Source organism: Callospermophilus lateralis, chromosome 18 (assembly GCF_048772815.1).
Source record: "Callospermophilus lateralis isolate mCalLat2 chromosome 18, mCalLat2.hap1, whole genome shotgun sequence".
Classification (NCBI taxonomy): domain Eukaryota; kingdom Metazoa; phylum Chordata; class Mammalia; order Rodentia; family Sciuridae; genus Callospermophilus; species Callospermophilus lateralis.
The window spans coordinates 44,503,639-44,518,784 of NC_135322.1; the positions used below are offsets into that span (position 1 = coordinate 44,503,639).

At 34.6% G+C, this 15,146-nt stretch overlaps 1 protein-coding gene across 2 annotated transcripts in view; it reads right to left on the reverse strand.

The window, feature by feature from the left end:
• Cdh8 (cadherin 8) overlaps positions 1 to 15,146 on the reverse strand; it is a 333,641-nt gene that overhangs the window by 226,232 nt on the left and 92,263 nt on the right. For both annotated transcript variants that reach the window (XM_076838247.2, XM_076838246.2), the window contains exon 2: positions 3,890 to 4,184. In XM_076838247.2, the coding sequence (XP_076694362.1) occupies positions 3,890 to 4,184 (295 nt within the window). The remainder of the gene's footprint in view (positions 1 to 3,889; positions 4,185 to 15,146) is intronic.

The window sequence follows — 15,146 nt, forward strand, 5'->3', positions numbered from 1 at the left end:
TGAGGTTTTCTGTCTCAACATATCTATCAAGAACATGACTCTTAGATGCACAGAAAAGGCAGCCTCTGGCACATTCATAGTCAACAGAGTTGGCATTAAGATGGAGAAATCATAATAATGAAGTAAAAATAACAGCTTCCCTGTTCATCGTTTATCGGTAATTAATATAAAGTGTGTTGGGGCTAGAGGCTGTAGTTCAGTGGTAGAGTACTTGCCTAGCTTGCATGAGGTTGTGAGTTCCATACCCAGCACCAAAAAAAAAAAAAAAAAAAGAATTTTTAAAAAAGGTAATGTGTGCTGCATGCACTGGAGGTGCCAGTAATTTTTTAAAACACTTTTATTGAAATCTTAATAAGAAGAGGACTTAGGCAAGTTCTCTGACCTAAATGAATAGACCAAAACAAAAAGACAAAAAGAAATGTTACATAATGTTTCTCAGCTCCTTTTTGCCATGTCAGAATACAAAAGGAGTTGCGAAGATGGAAATTTTTGTTCTGGTGTGTGTGTGTGTGTGTGTGTGTGTGTGTCTTTTTTGTGTGTGTGGTGGTGCTGATGGTGGAGAGATAAAGTCTTGCTAGGAAGTTATAAAGTTTCCCTAAAAATGTGTCAATTCAGCTAGCCATAGAGAAACAACTCCATTTTGAGGAGATGAAAAATAAATAAAAATAGAATTCCTTGCTCAAGAGATAGATAAAGTAGAGTCTTGGAAGGAGAAATATATGGGTAAACTAAGAAGACCTGAAATCACTTCTTATTTGCTGCTGCAATGGTTATATATCTACCAAGGTTATATTGTCGATAGGTAAGAAGAAAGAGAATAAATGAAACAAAGCCATCCAAAGTCCTTCTGGCTAAGGAGCCTGAGAATTATTTTTCTATGAAAACAAACACAACAGAATGTAAGGGAGTTTTTGTTTATTTTCCAGCATAAATATGTAGATTACTGAAGAAGGAACCAATTCAGAATCAAGCATACTCTTTGGTAGGTTACTGAGATGATCCAGAGGAAGGCATTGCAGTCTGATCTAGAAAGACTATCATAAGAGTGAAATGAGATGATGTGTTCCGATTACACAGCAGTCAGGAAGGAGCAGATTAGTGATTCAATAGGTGAGGTGAGGCTGAGGCTCAAAGGGGGAGAGAAGGTTCAGCATATTGTACCTTTTGTACAAAGGATTTTGGAGTATATTGGGATCGGTGATAAAGTCAGAGGAATTAGGAAGCACAAAAAATAATTTCATAAAAAGAAGTAATAGGGTTTGATTTTTAATATGGAGTTCAAGCTGTCCTTGGAACATTCAGGTTAAAATGTTCAGGAAGCAACTGATAACAGGGTTCCTGGCCTAAGAAGGCAGACAGGGCAGGGGATATGATTTTAAAACCATTCAGATGGAACAAATAGCCAAAGACATGAACTAACCAAGGGAGATAATGGAGGAAAGGAGAGAGGAAGGGAGGGAAAAGGAAAAGAAACTGGAGGCAGACAGGGAGAAAGAGAAGAGAAAAAAGGAGAGAGAAAGGAATAAAAAGAAGGAACTGGAACCATCATTTGACCCAGCTGTCCCTCTCCTCAGTCTATACCCAAAGGACTTAAAAACAGCATACTACAGGGACACAGCCACATCAATGTTTATAGAAGCACAATTCACAATAGCTAAATTGTGGAACCAACCTAGATGCCCTTCAATAGATGAATGGATTTTAAAAAGTGGCATTTATATACAATGGAATATTACTCAGCAATAAAAGAGAATAAAATCATGGCATTTGCAGGTAAATGAATGGTGTTGGAGAAAATAATGTTAAGTGAAGTTAGACAATTCCCCCCCCCAAAAAAAAATGCCGAATGTTTTCTTTAATATAAGGAGGCTGATTCATAGTGGGATAGGGAGCAGGAGCATGGGAGGAATAGATAAACTCTAGATAGGGCAAAGGGGTGAGAGGGAAAGGGAGGGAGCATGGGGTAATTAATGATGGTGGAATGTGATGATCATTACTATCCAAAGTACATGTTTGAAGACACGAATTGGTGTGAATATACTATGTAAACAACCAGAGATAAAAAAAATTGTGCTCTATATGTATAATAAGAATTGTAATGCATTCTGCTGTCATATATAAATAAAAAATTACATAAAAAAAGGAAAAAAGAAGAAGGAAGTAGAGGAACAAAGTAATCCTAAGCATTAAGTGACAAAATAAGGGAATGATGTATAGAGCAGATAAAGGCGTGGTAACATCACACTGAATTGCCAAAATATCTTAAAATGTTGAGACTACATTGAGAAGGCAAATAAATTCTTTTTTATACATGATAATGGGCACCAAAATCTATTCTTGAATATCACAATCAATACTTTGCCTTTATTTGTATCTAAAGTAAAGGTGCTGTTGAGTGCCAGGCAAGGTGGTGCACACCTGTAATCTCAGTGGCTCAGGAGGCTGAGGCAGGAGGACTGCAAAGTTCAAAGCCAGCCTCAGCAACAAGCCCCTGTACACAACTCAGTGAGATCTTATCTCTAAATCAAATATGAAAAAGGGTTGGAGATGTGGCTCAGTAGTTAAACATTCATGAGATTCGATTCCTGGTACCAAGAAAAAAAATAATAAAAAAAAGAGATGCTGTTGAGAATACTTCATCATATATTTCTTCCAGGTGTTAATATCTGCAAGTGTATAGTTTTCCTGGGTAGTTTTACCTCACTATATAGAACCTGGGCACATGGTTCTTGATCAGGTTTTTCTCTGAGGATTTATTTGATACCAAATTAGGGATTTGAAATAATGACTGTACATGTCTGCAGGTACCTAGTTCTGGCCTTTAGTTATTCTCTACTTGGGATTTTTATTTGTCTAATCATGATCACCTACCACCTAATCCATAATACATCCTTAAACACAATTTGAAACAAACTTGGATACAGATTGCATTACAAAAAAATTACTTTAGTGATTTTGCCTCCTGTCTACTATTTTTGTTAGACAAAGAAGGCTCAAAACTCCCTCCCTTCAAAGTACATGTATGAAGACACAAATTGGTATGAATATATTTTGTATACAACCAGAGATGTGAAAAATTGTGCTCTATATGTGTAATAAGAATTTTAATGCATTCTGATGTCACATATAAATTTAAAAAATTAATTAAAAAAATCCCTCCTTTCATTGTACAAGTCTGAGCTTTGAGGGTTACTGCATCAAGGCTGAAGTTTGGGAATAAGTAATTATATACAAATTAGGATGTAAAAGCTTAAAATTATCTTTTGAAATATATGTTGATCTGTACAAAAGGTAATAAATGCATCCATGGCTCAGAAAATGTGAGATTTTTCATTGGTGGTAGTCATGGCTCCTAAAATCATTCTGTTAAGAGCTGGCCACAAAAAATAAGTCTCACTGGCAACAGTGACTGTCTAATTCACTGTAGACTCGACCCACCAGCTCAAGTCAATATCTGGCTGACTACAGACCTAGAAGGTTTCCTATTTCTCTATGCACTGCATCTGCATGTGAATAAACACAAACAAATAATTAAACATGAAGCAAATATCAATAGGATTAGCTTGGCATGTTGGAACAAATCTTGATAAATCCGCCTCAGTAACAATACTCCAACTACAAGTCTATGAGAGGAATACAAATTCAGCCTATTGAAATATTGTCCTGTAAGGAGAGATATTTTAATAAAACTTCTCCTCAGTCAGTTCCTATTACTAAGGGACTAAAGCTATTGAGCTGCAGAACTTAGGCCAAAAAAGGGGATTTGGAAATGCAAATTAGAGATAAGAAGGTAATAAATGTCTTTTATACAGCATCACACCATTCCTGATGCCAGGAGCTATTTTAAAGGTGACTCTTAATTGTTCTGTGAAATTGGATGCATACATACCCAGAATGGACATCTCTGGCACGGTAGCATGATAGGGTCCATTAAGAAACTCAGGTGCATTGTCATTGATGTCTTGAACTTTAATAATAAATTCAGAAGGAGGCTCAAGAGGTTTGTTCGTCTCCCAGTCCACTGCCTGAGCTGTTAGGGTGTACTCAGCCTTTTCCTCTCGGTCAAGTCTCTTTATGGCATGGATATCTCCAGTAACATCATTTATTTGAAAGATTGTCCCAGCTCCATCACCTGAGAGGATATACTTGATTTTTTTGCTTCCAGGATCCAGGTCTGTGTGTAGCTAAAAATGAAAAGTGAAGTTAGTAATGGAGCCATCTACAAGTCACTTTTTAGTTAACTCCTGCTCATTTATCAAATTGGTTCTTTTGAAAAGCAACCTCATCAATTTTTGCTAAGGGTGGCAGTACAAATAGTCAATACACTTGAAAGGTATCATTCAGAAATAAAACATAACAAACTTCATCTAAATAGGTTAGAAAAGGTTTTCTAAGGTGATCTGAACTGTTTAATATACATTCAAATACATGCAGAGGGATAAAAAGGTCCAGATGAAAGTACAAAAATGTATGTATTCTTTTTTATTTTTGAACAGTCATTGAATGTCATTTTTATTATCTACTTTTTATGAATCACTGAGTGATGAGAACTATGTGGATTACTTTTCATAATATCATTTCCTAAATTTTATAAAACTTGAGTTAATATTTCATATAAAATAAGAGAACACTGCTATACAACAGGGCAAGTCATCGGCTATCCAAGTTTCACACTGATGTATTCGAACATGGTAGTGCCAGTTTGACACACATTTGTCTGCTCTATTTATATAAACACAAATAATTCTAAGAACTTGAATTATATTAAAAACCACTGGCTTTTGTCAGACTTTGTTTTCTTTAATAATTCTTACAATTTACAGGATTTTCTTATAGAAAAATCATTTCTGTTTTATAGAAAAGACCACTGAGGCCCAAATATGGGAGTATATTTTCCAAACTGGAATTCTCTGGGAAAAGACTTAACAGGAATCAAAATATGTCTCAGGTATGTCATAATTTTTTTATTGGATAAATATTTATTGAGTTTATGTTAGCAGGCAAGTACTCTGCCTAAGACAGGTGCAGGTAAGTATGGGGGAAAAACAGAATCTCTGGTTTTAAAATCCTTACAGTTTGTTCTCAAGAGAGAGACAGGAAAATTCTAATATGTAGTTTCTCCCTTAAATCATTTGACTCCTGTTTAAAAAAAAATAAAAAAGCACCAAAATAAAGGAAGAAAATATATGACTTTTGGGTTGTATTTTTTTTAAAAAAATAATTTATTGAATTTGAGTTTCAAAATGTTGCTTAAGCACACATATTTCTCATTTAACTCAGTTACTTAACTGCCAATACAGTTCCAAATATTGCACCTTGAGATTTCTATTTTCTTTCTTTCTTTTTTTTTTTTTTTTGAGATTTCAAATATTAGCTTAAAAAAAAAATACTGTCTTGTGGGGAAAAAAAAAGAAACTCCTATAAATTCAAAAGACATTGAGCTTTCCCAGGAATCCCTTTTATTCATAACTGGCTCTATCGCTTTCTTCACCAATTTGAATTGTATTTAGTGCTTCAATAAGTGAAAAGAAAGGGTTATAAAAAAGACATAAAAGAGCAACAAAGAATCCAAATGCATCTCGATTTCCTACTTTACTTTTGAATATTTTAAAAAGTTAAAGCATAAGATTACATCAAATATTTATTGAATCTCAAAGTGTATCCCTTTCATTTATTGTATTAAATTTATGAACAAGAACAAATATTGAAATGCCACTTTATCTTAATGAATGTGGGATTATAATTCATTAATGTGATATTAATCCTAATTTATGATCATTTTAATTTATGTGCATTTTAACATTTCCATTAGCATTTTTATTAAAAAAAGGAAATTTGAATAATATATCATTCATGGAAGCTTCCACTCACATACAAGCCATTTTTGGAACACAAGAGATATTGGAATGTGTCATTCTTGTCCACAAATTTTTGCTAATTAACAAATAAGCCATTCAAATTGGTTTTATTGTTACTTGTTTGTACCATGTTTTCTTTCTAACTACCAATAACCTCTGATTAGTAAATTGTATTATAATCTAAGATTTTGATGTTTCTTTGTGTTTAAAAATAACTAAAGAGAAAGAAGAAAAGCACAAATTTTGGAAAGAATAAAAGACAAAAGTGAGATTCAGTTCTAACTACATGAACTTATTTATACATTTATGAATAAATGCATATTTATTAGAATTTCAGTTTATTTTTTGGCTACAATATAAGGATAAGACATTTACCCTGCACAATTGATCTTAGACTCCGATACTATCCATCTACTTGAAACGTATTAAAACAAGGAAGTGGGCCACATGAGAGTTTAGTAACTAAAACCATCTTGATTTCAAAACATGTTCGATTCCACAAACATGTTCAATTTCACATTAACATTTAAAAATACTTGTTGTAATGCAGTAAAAAAAAACTCTATTGAAAAACAGCTATTATGCATACAGTAATCCAAACAAATTTTTTACTTGGTAAATATTGTATGCATCCTCTTCCTCCCCTTACCAGAAACTCATTTTTAACTCATCATGATAAAATCTAGATCCCTAGGCTAATAATAGCTTTGGTAGAGAATATTACATTTCTGTATTTATTCTTTCATCCTCTTTCTCTCTCTCTCTCTTTCTCTCTCTCTCACACACACACACAAACACACACACACACACACACAAATTGTTGTTCAGGTAACAGATTTGAAATTACTAAGAAAACATTGTGGGTGTTAAAAAAAAAAAAAGCCATACACAGAGACAACAAAGGCCCATAAGTCTGGCCCTCCAAAGTATTTGAGGTCCCTACTTATGGGCTGTTACTTTTGCTGTTTGTTGGCCTTCATATTTCTTACAGACCTGCTCACTTCAATGCAGCAACACTGTAACTGTCAGTTTACCCCATGCAAGGACTCTCTCTCTCTCTCTCTCTCTCTCTCGCTCTCGCTCTCTCTTTCTCTCTGTGAGAGTGTGAAGCCAAATACACCCCAAGGCTTGGAATGTTCACACACTGCACATCATCTGGAGAGTGAGCTCCGTCTCTCCCAAAGGATGCCTCTGCTAATTAGACAGAGCCGCCTAAGACCATGAGTACATCATCCTGGATAGGGGAGAACCCTTGGGCTGGCTGTGGCACCAGAAGACCTCATCTATTCCTTAGTAAGCAAGTAGAGAGCACTCCTTGTACTTCTATAATCTTAGGGGTTTAGGTTCAATATCAAGCAACTTGACATGGTCTCTGCTCTCAAAGGCACATAGTTTTATGAGAAAGAAATACAAATAAAAATTTTAGGGGATGTATAGTTATGCTGCTGGTGATTATGTATTGACTAATGTCTGGTAAACATTTTGTATATACATATATATATTCTCATTATAATACTGAGACCATTTCCCCATTATACCCATGAAATGATTGAGATTCAGAGGTTTTCACAAAAGAATGCTCTATCAAGTAGCATTTTTTAAATCAGTGCATTATAATTATACAATGGTGTGTTTTATTGTGCCATATATATGTACATTATATATATATATATATATATATATATATATATATATATATATATAAATGATTTGATCAATATTATTCCCTAGTACCTTCTTTTCCCCTCACTTCCTCTCTTTTCCTGGTCTGCTTGCTTTATTCTTCTGATCTCTCTTCAATAATAATAATAATTGTTATCATTATTAATGAGTGCATTACAATTCTAACAAGAAGCAATCTTATCAGCACGTTTTAGAATGCCCTAGGAGCTACAACATAGAAAAACAGGGGCTCTGACAACACATCAAAATTTTACTTAGAAAATGGTTATAGAGGGAAAGAAAAGACCATTTTAAAGAAGTATGATTAAATTTCACATCTCAAAGGAAGAGAAAATGCATGCCGAGTATGGCAAATATTAAAAATAAAGATCTCATGCTAGAGAAACTACAAATGAGCTAAGATGGCACCAGACTATGCAGTCGTGAGACCAAGATATAGAATTTGAATTTTCCTATAAAAGAGACACAAGACCATAAAGAGAGAGCTTTCAGAAAGGAGCTTGCTAAGGACATAATAATGCTTTTTGTTTGTTCTTTTGTTTCTTTTTAGTAACATCACAATGGTTGGTAAGTACTTACTAAAAAAAAAATCTTGGAAGCTAAGAGGAAGAGGAAGTCAGAGAGAAAACTAAGACACTAACTTACAAAGCAGCCTCAATTCTGATTGTGTGTGTGTGTGTGTGTGTATGTGTGTGTGTGTACGTGCGCGCACATGTGTGTTCGTATGTGTGGTACTCAGGGGCACTCCACCACTGAGCCACATCCCCAGCCCCTTTTTTGTATTTTATTTAGAGACATGGTCTCACTGAGTTGTTTAGGACCTTGCCAAGTTGCTAAGGCTGGTTTGAACTTGTGAACCTCCTGTCTCAGCCTCCTGAGTGTCTGGGATTACAGGTGTGCACTAGTGTACCTAGCTCAATTCTGATTCTTAAGTTCAGGCCAGCATCCAAGACCTGTATGATCAGATGAATTCCCACTCATTATAGCCTGGAGGGGCACAAAGTGCCAGATGTGCAATGGTGATCAAAGCCTTTCACACCAAGTCTTCAGTTTCAGAAATCATAGCCGGGCTGCACAAGAATTGAGCTGAATTGCAAGTGTGAGCATCATTACACTCTCATCATCTTCCGCATATTTGCATAACACCTCCCAATTAAAAGACAAGTTTATACTAGAAAAGTCGTAGGAAGATGCATTAGCATTTCATTCTCCTTTGTATTCCCACTGCCTAGTATCATGTTTGTCATATTGTTGGAAGCTCAATAAATATTTGTGCGGTAAAGTGCCTGTAAAGGAAAAGAAGGAAGACACACTTCTCATTTTGTTTTCAAAACAAAGATTTGAAGAAGGAATCAAAGACTTTTACAAAAGTTAGACCCAAGGATCTAAAATCTTATATGTGATAAACACAAAGATGTCAATTTCTTCAAATTATGTATTCAAATTTAGAAAATGATAACATAGGGAACTAAAAAATAGTAGAGGGGTTGATTATTAGGGGAAGGATGGACAGATGCATAGATGGATGGATGATGGATAGATAGTAGACAAAAGAGAGGTGCAACTTACAATCATATATCACCATTCTCAGTCCAAGTAAGGACATACATCCTTCTCATGGTCACGCTCTATTTGTCATCACAAAAGCCATCAAACAAACAAAAGCCTTTCCTCCTCTAGCATAGGATTCCCCAGGATACTTAAGTCATCATGCAGCACATTCTAGAGAAGAAGAGGTTACACTCTGAAATTATTTTGATATCCAATTATGATCCAGTTATCAGAGAAGATCAGACTGGGCCATTCTGATCACCCTTTCACTCCAAGGAGATAAGGACTAGGATTGAGTCAATTATCTAGAAATGATATAACGCTGGCTTCAGAGCTTATCATAAAGTTTCACCCATCCCGAAGGACATCGTCAAAGAGTCTCTCCAAATTCCTATCTTCTTCTCAAGCAGCATCTAAGTTACCAAGAGAAAATCAGAATTTTTAGAACTCAAAGGGTTAACAGGAATTATGGCAACATAAGTCATTTACTGATCCCATTTTTTTCATAAATCTGACCTCTTTTGGAAAAAATAGTAAGCTTAGTACTATTAAATCAAATTACATCTTAGCACTTTTTCTTAGTATCTGGTACAGTGCCTGTTGGGGAGAAACAACACGAAGCTGTCAATCTATTGGTGAATGAATTACAATTCTTAAATCAGAACCATTCACCATCAGACATGGGACCAGGTGCTTTGACACAATGTGTTTGTGCCTGATTTTTTAAATGATGAGGCTTCTGGAGAATGAAAAAGATAAGTTAAGGAAAAAGGTAAGAAGGGACAGAAGAGTTCATGTTTCTGAACTCTTCCCCAAAAGAACCAGGAATATGTCTTCAAATCTACTCATCTGAACTTCCAGGTCAGCCAACATGTGGTGCCCAGTATAACATGTTTAAAAGAATGTTGACCCCATATGAGATACAATAGGAAAGAAAGAAAAGATCCCACCATTTCATTTAAAGAGAACCAAGCAACTACTTGGTCTTTTTTAAAAAATAATTTAACCTTTATTTATTTCTTTTAAATGTGGTGATAAGGATAGAACCTAGTGCCTCACCTGTGCTAGGCAAGTGCTCTACCACTGAGCTACAACCCCAGCCCCAACCACTTATTCTTAATGCTTTAGCATTAAACAAAGCATCATTTGATGGTGGGAGACAGGATGGGAGGCAGACGGATGTCATCTTGGACTGTACACTTCATCAAATGTCTATATGCTGAAATGTTTTACTAGTACAGTAAAAATGAATGATCCAAATTATGTTTCATTCACTCACTCCATTCTTAACAAGTTGCAGAAACAAATTCCATCATAAAAATAAACAGCAAGAAAAGACCCCAAAATTTAGCTAAGATGGAGTTGGAAATATGTAATTATGCTTATGGCCATATACTTCAGGGGAATATTTGTTCAGTGAAATAATAGCAGTTTTCAAAGTAATTCTCATGTAAACAACTTACCCCTAATTTAAGAGGTGAAATGTTAAAGAAGGAACAATCTCTTATTAAATGAAAATAACACAGTATGCTGCAGTGGAAATTTTCTGCTTCAGAAAAAATTACACACACACAGACATACACACACACACACACACACACACACACACACAAACTTATATACCCATGTATGTATTTTTCCAGTGTTCATAACAAGCAAATTTGTAGTATTCTTACTACTCAGACGTGTGTACTTTGTAGTCTGTGTCAGTTACTGGTATGAATATGGAACATTTGGGACCTGGTCGTGGGAACAGGTGACCAGAGAAATAGAAAATTGAAAGTGAGTCTAAATGAGCTGCTGTTTTTGACTGCTGACACTTGAAAATATGATCAGAAAGAGGAAAGCATTGCTTGCCATTTTTTTTTAAATGGCTAATCTCTACAAAAGCAGGCCTTCTATGTGTGTTATTTGCACTCTACTTAACAATATGCATCGTACTCTCAGCACATGTAAAATGCTCATTAAAGTCTACTTCTTCTATCTGCATGGAAATTACCTCAATGTCCTACATTTTGAAAGTGATTACATATGATGAAATGCTCAGTTTCCTTTAATATACTGATTTTCTCAAGCCCAACAATTAATAAGTGGCTGAATCAGTTTTAACCTCTTCAGGTAGATGCCTGGTCATGCGTTTTAGCATGGTTCTATAGTGACTATCAGCAAAATTTAACTAGTTGGTCTGGAGACCTTTTGAATTCCTAAATGAGAAGTAGAAAGAAGAAAGAAGTCTTCCTGGTTGGTCTCTAAATAGCAGTATATTTATTATATAACATTTAGAAGCCATGTATATAAAACCACACACCTTAGCTACAATCTCTGAACCAATTATTTATATAAAAGTTTGAAATAGAGTATACAGCAACAGAAAGACAGTTTGTCCCACTAATAGAAATGTAAATGGATACTCTGGCAAGAGAGACAGGTAGACCCTCTCAAAAGACTTGCCAAGCTGACATTCATGACCTTGGCAAATTTGTTACCAGCTTCCTTCTGGATCAGTTTTACAGGTTTGCAAACAGGATGGGTAAGCCCTATAGCAAATCCATTGCTCTCATGTAGACTCCAATGAATCACAAGTCTCAGATTTGTTTTAAAAAGAATTTAAAAGCAATGTATCAACTTTAAAGAGCATTTCTAGTATCAAAAATACTTATGATGATGAGCAAATAATAATAATAATAATAATAATTAAAGGCCCACATACAGTGAAGGCAAATCATTAATACTGATGGAATTCAGGAAAAGGGGATTTAGAAGAATCAATTTTGTAATGATGTCAGATAATAATATTATTTAATGTGCTCCATTTGATCTAAACTGTCTTAAAATACTCCAGGAAGTCTCAAATTTTATATACTCAAACTTTCTCTTTCCATTTCCATGCAGGGGTGGGACACAATATTTAACCAAAGAACTATAGAGGTAAAAAAAGGACCAAACTCTCCTTTGTCAGAAACATCTTTATTAATATCTATCTATCTATCTATCTATCTATCTATCTACATATATATGCTGATAAAATTTTAGTTAAGATCCTAAATCTTATAGACTTGAAAGTCAGTGTGTTTCTCTATGGCAACCAAAGATTTAAAGACTTATAGTTCATATTAAGAGATCTAGAATGAGAGCCTGAGAAGAAATAGAATTAAATTGAAACAAGCTACAAGTTGTTGAGGAATTCACTTAACCTATTCAAGATTCAGTTTCTCTAGTTAAAAATGTTTTAATAATAATACGTAGCATTAAAGTTTTGTAATATAATGCTGTTAAGGGTATGATATATTCTAGTAACTAAGATACTCAAATAAAATTCTCTATAAGATACTCTCTTGTGGAATAAGTTTAGGAAGTATAATGATGTGTTTTTCCCTCCCTGGAACTGTTTGCCAAGAAAAATATATTTAACCACAAATTCTGAGACAAAATTCAATAGATAGTATATATTCAGAGTAAAGATAAGAATGCAACATTCTGAGTTAAATATTCTGAGTTCAACATTTTGCTCCCATTGGACAAATGACATAATAATTGAATACTTGACAAACATTCACACTTGCAATAAGCAATAATAGTAGATATATTTAGAAGTGTTTATTTATTGTTTCTGCATATTTTTAAGCATTGATGTGAAAGTGAGTGGTCCATATGCATTCTGTCAGTGAATAAATGCTTTAGTGGGTAAGAGGGACAAAGAATAATAATGAACCAATTCCTGAAAAGAGATTTGTGAGAATGGATTATGTAGTAGATGAATGGTATGTATGTGTGAATAGATGTTTGTTTGTATGTATAGATGGGTGAAGGAATTGTGGATAAATTGGTTGACAAAATAATTAAGAGAAAAAAATAACTAGATGAATGAATTTATTGAAGAAATAATGCATAGATAAAGGCAATAGTCAATAAAGGGATGTTTGATAATATAATTCTCAGCTACTCTTCCATTTATATTCTCAAACACTTTAAATATTTTGAGTTGATGGATGAATCAACAGATGAATTAATAGATTGGTGAGTGGCTAGGCTGGAAGGACCACAAAGTTTCTCACTAAAAAGTAGATCTGGGGAAAACATAGCAAATCATTCTATCTCAGAGCACTATTCCCCATCTTAAACTAAAGCAAACTTAATCATTGTAAATTCAATTATGAATTTTAGTAGATTCTTACATGAAGGTCTTCATGCATATTCAGTTTTCAACAAATATCTTTTTAAAATTTCGTGAACATCTCCTATGTGTATATGGAGAGAGGGGGAGATAAAAAGATAGATGACAGAGATTAACATATCTACCCATCCCCCCAGGGGAGGGGAGAGTTATATGCCAAATAAACACCCAATATAGTAACACACGAGGTAAATAACAAGAATGAAGACACTCAGAATTATCAGCCAAACAAAAGAAGATGATTTAAGAAGGTATTTGGATATATAAACAGATATAACAAAGCAAGTCACAGTGGAACATCCAGTTTTACTGTTGAAGAGTGGGAAATGCTGAGAGAAGTTTTCATCAATATTCTTTATTTTCAAAGAACTTGACTAACCAGAGTTCTAATAGGAGTTGAAAATATGAGATAGATTTCTGATATAGAAATCATAGTCACTTGATAAATAGTATGCATCTTATTATTCAAATAAATAAGTAGATCACAGTGGGAAAGAACATAGTGGATAAATAGCAGTCATCAACTGGTTCTGAAATTCTATATTGGTAGTAAGGGGGGTAATCAAAATGCCATAAACTCAGAAGAAAATTATAATTGAGATTTAAAAAGAAATACAGCTGGGTGTGGTAGCACACACCTGTATTCCCCAGTGGCTTTGAAGGCTGAGGCAGAAGGATCATGAGATCAAAGCCAGCCTCAGCAATGGTGATGTACTAAGCAACTCAGTGAGATCCTGTCTCTAGTAAAATATAAAATTGGGATGAGGATTGGCTCAATGGTTTAGTGACCCTGAGTTCAATCCCTGGTATCCAAAAAAAGAAAAAGAAAAGAAAAAAAGAAAAAGAAATACATAAAACTAGAGTTTTGTTTGGGCTCTGGAACAGGGGTGTGACAGTGGTAAATCATGTTTTTTGTATGTCTAAAAAGCCTGATAATAGCCTGGCTGTGTTACCTACCCCCACCCCTTAAGGAAGAGAATCTGTCTCATTGAAAGCCTTTTAAGAATGCAGAGGCTCAGAACCAAAATTCATATTTAATGGAAGCAATCACATTTTCAAGTTTCAGCCATGACTACTCAATGGGTGGATGAGTGGGTTTATAGATAGCTGGATGCATCAGTGGGTAAACAGGCTGATAAGAGAATTAAGATGAGAAGAAAGGGAAATGAATGCTTTTATTGAAGAATGCAGAGTGTGTGAAAGAGCAGATGAGGGAATGGCTTACTAAAGAGCTTCTCAAATAGCCCTCCTTTGGATCAATGAGAATCAAAGGAACTGGTTTGAATCACAACTACCAGATATAATCTTCCACAAATACTTTAATTTTCCCTATATTGGTTTCCGTTTGTGAAAATGATATTGACAAGGGCAACTCCACTGTCATGAAAAATCTTCTCAGACTGACTCAAGAATAACATAGCAATGAAAACTTTTTGTTTGGGTTTTTTTCCCACTCCTGCACTCACAGTATCATTATAACTATCATGCAAACTTGGAAATGGAGACTAACATACTGTCAAATTATCAGAGATAATGCTGATGATACAGCCTACAATGCTGTTAATATGTGTGTGTGTGTGTGTGCGCGCACACAAAATGGGTGCACGTATGTGTATGTGTGTGTACTTGTGAATATGCAGGTTTCTCCCCTCCACCTTCATTCCACAATGACACCTGGAATCTGGCTGAATAAATATCAAACAACACCAATAACAAGAGTGCAAAGAAATCCTGAAAACTGAGGATGCTCTTACTGTTTCACAGAACAAATAGATCTTTTGGAAACATATATATCTTCTGTATTAATAATACTATTAGTGTTTTACAAAAGTAAATATGGTATTTGTTTCATTTGTGATTATAAACAACAAAAAAATAAT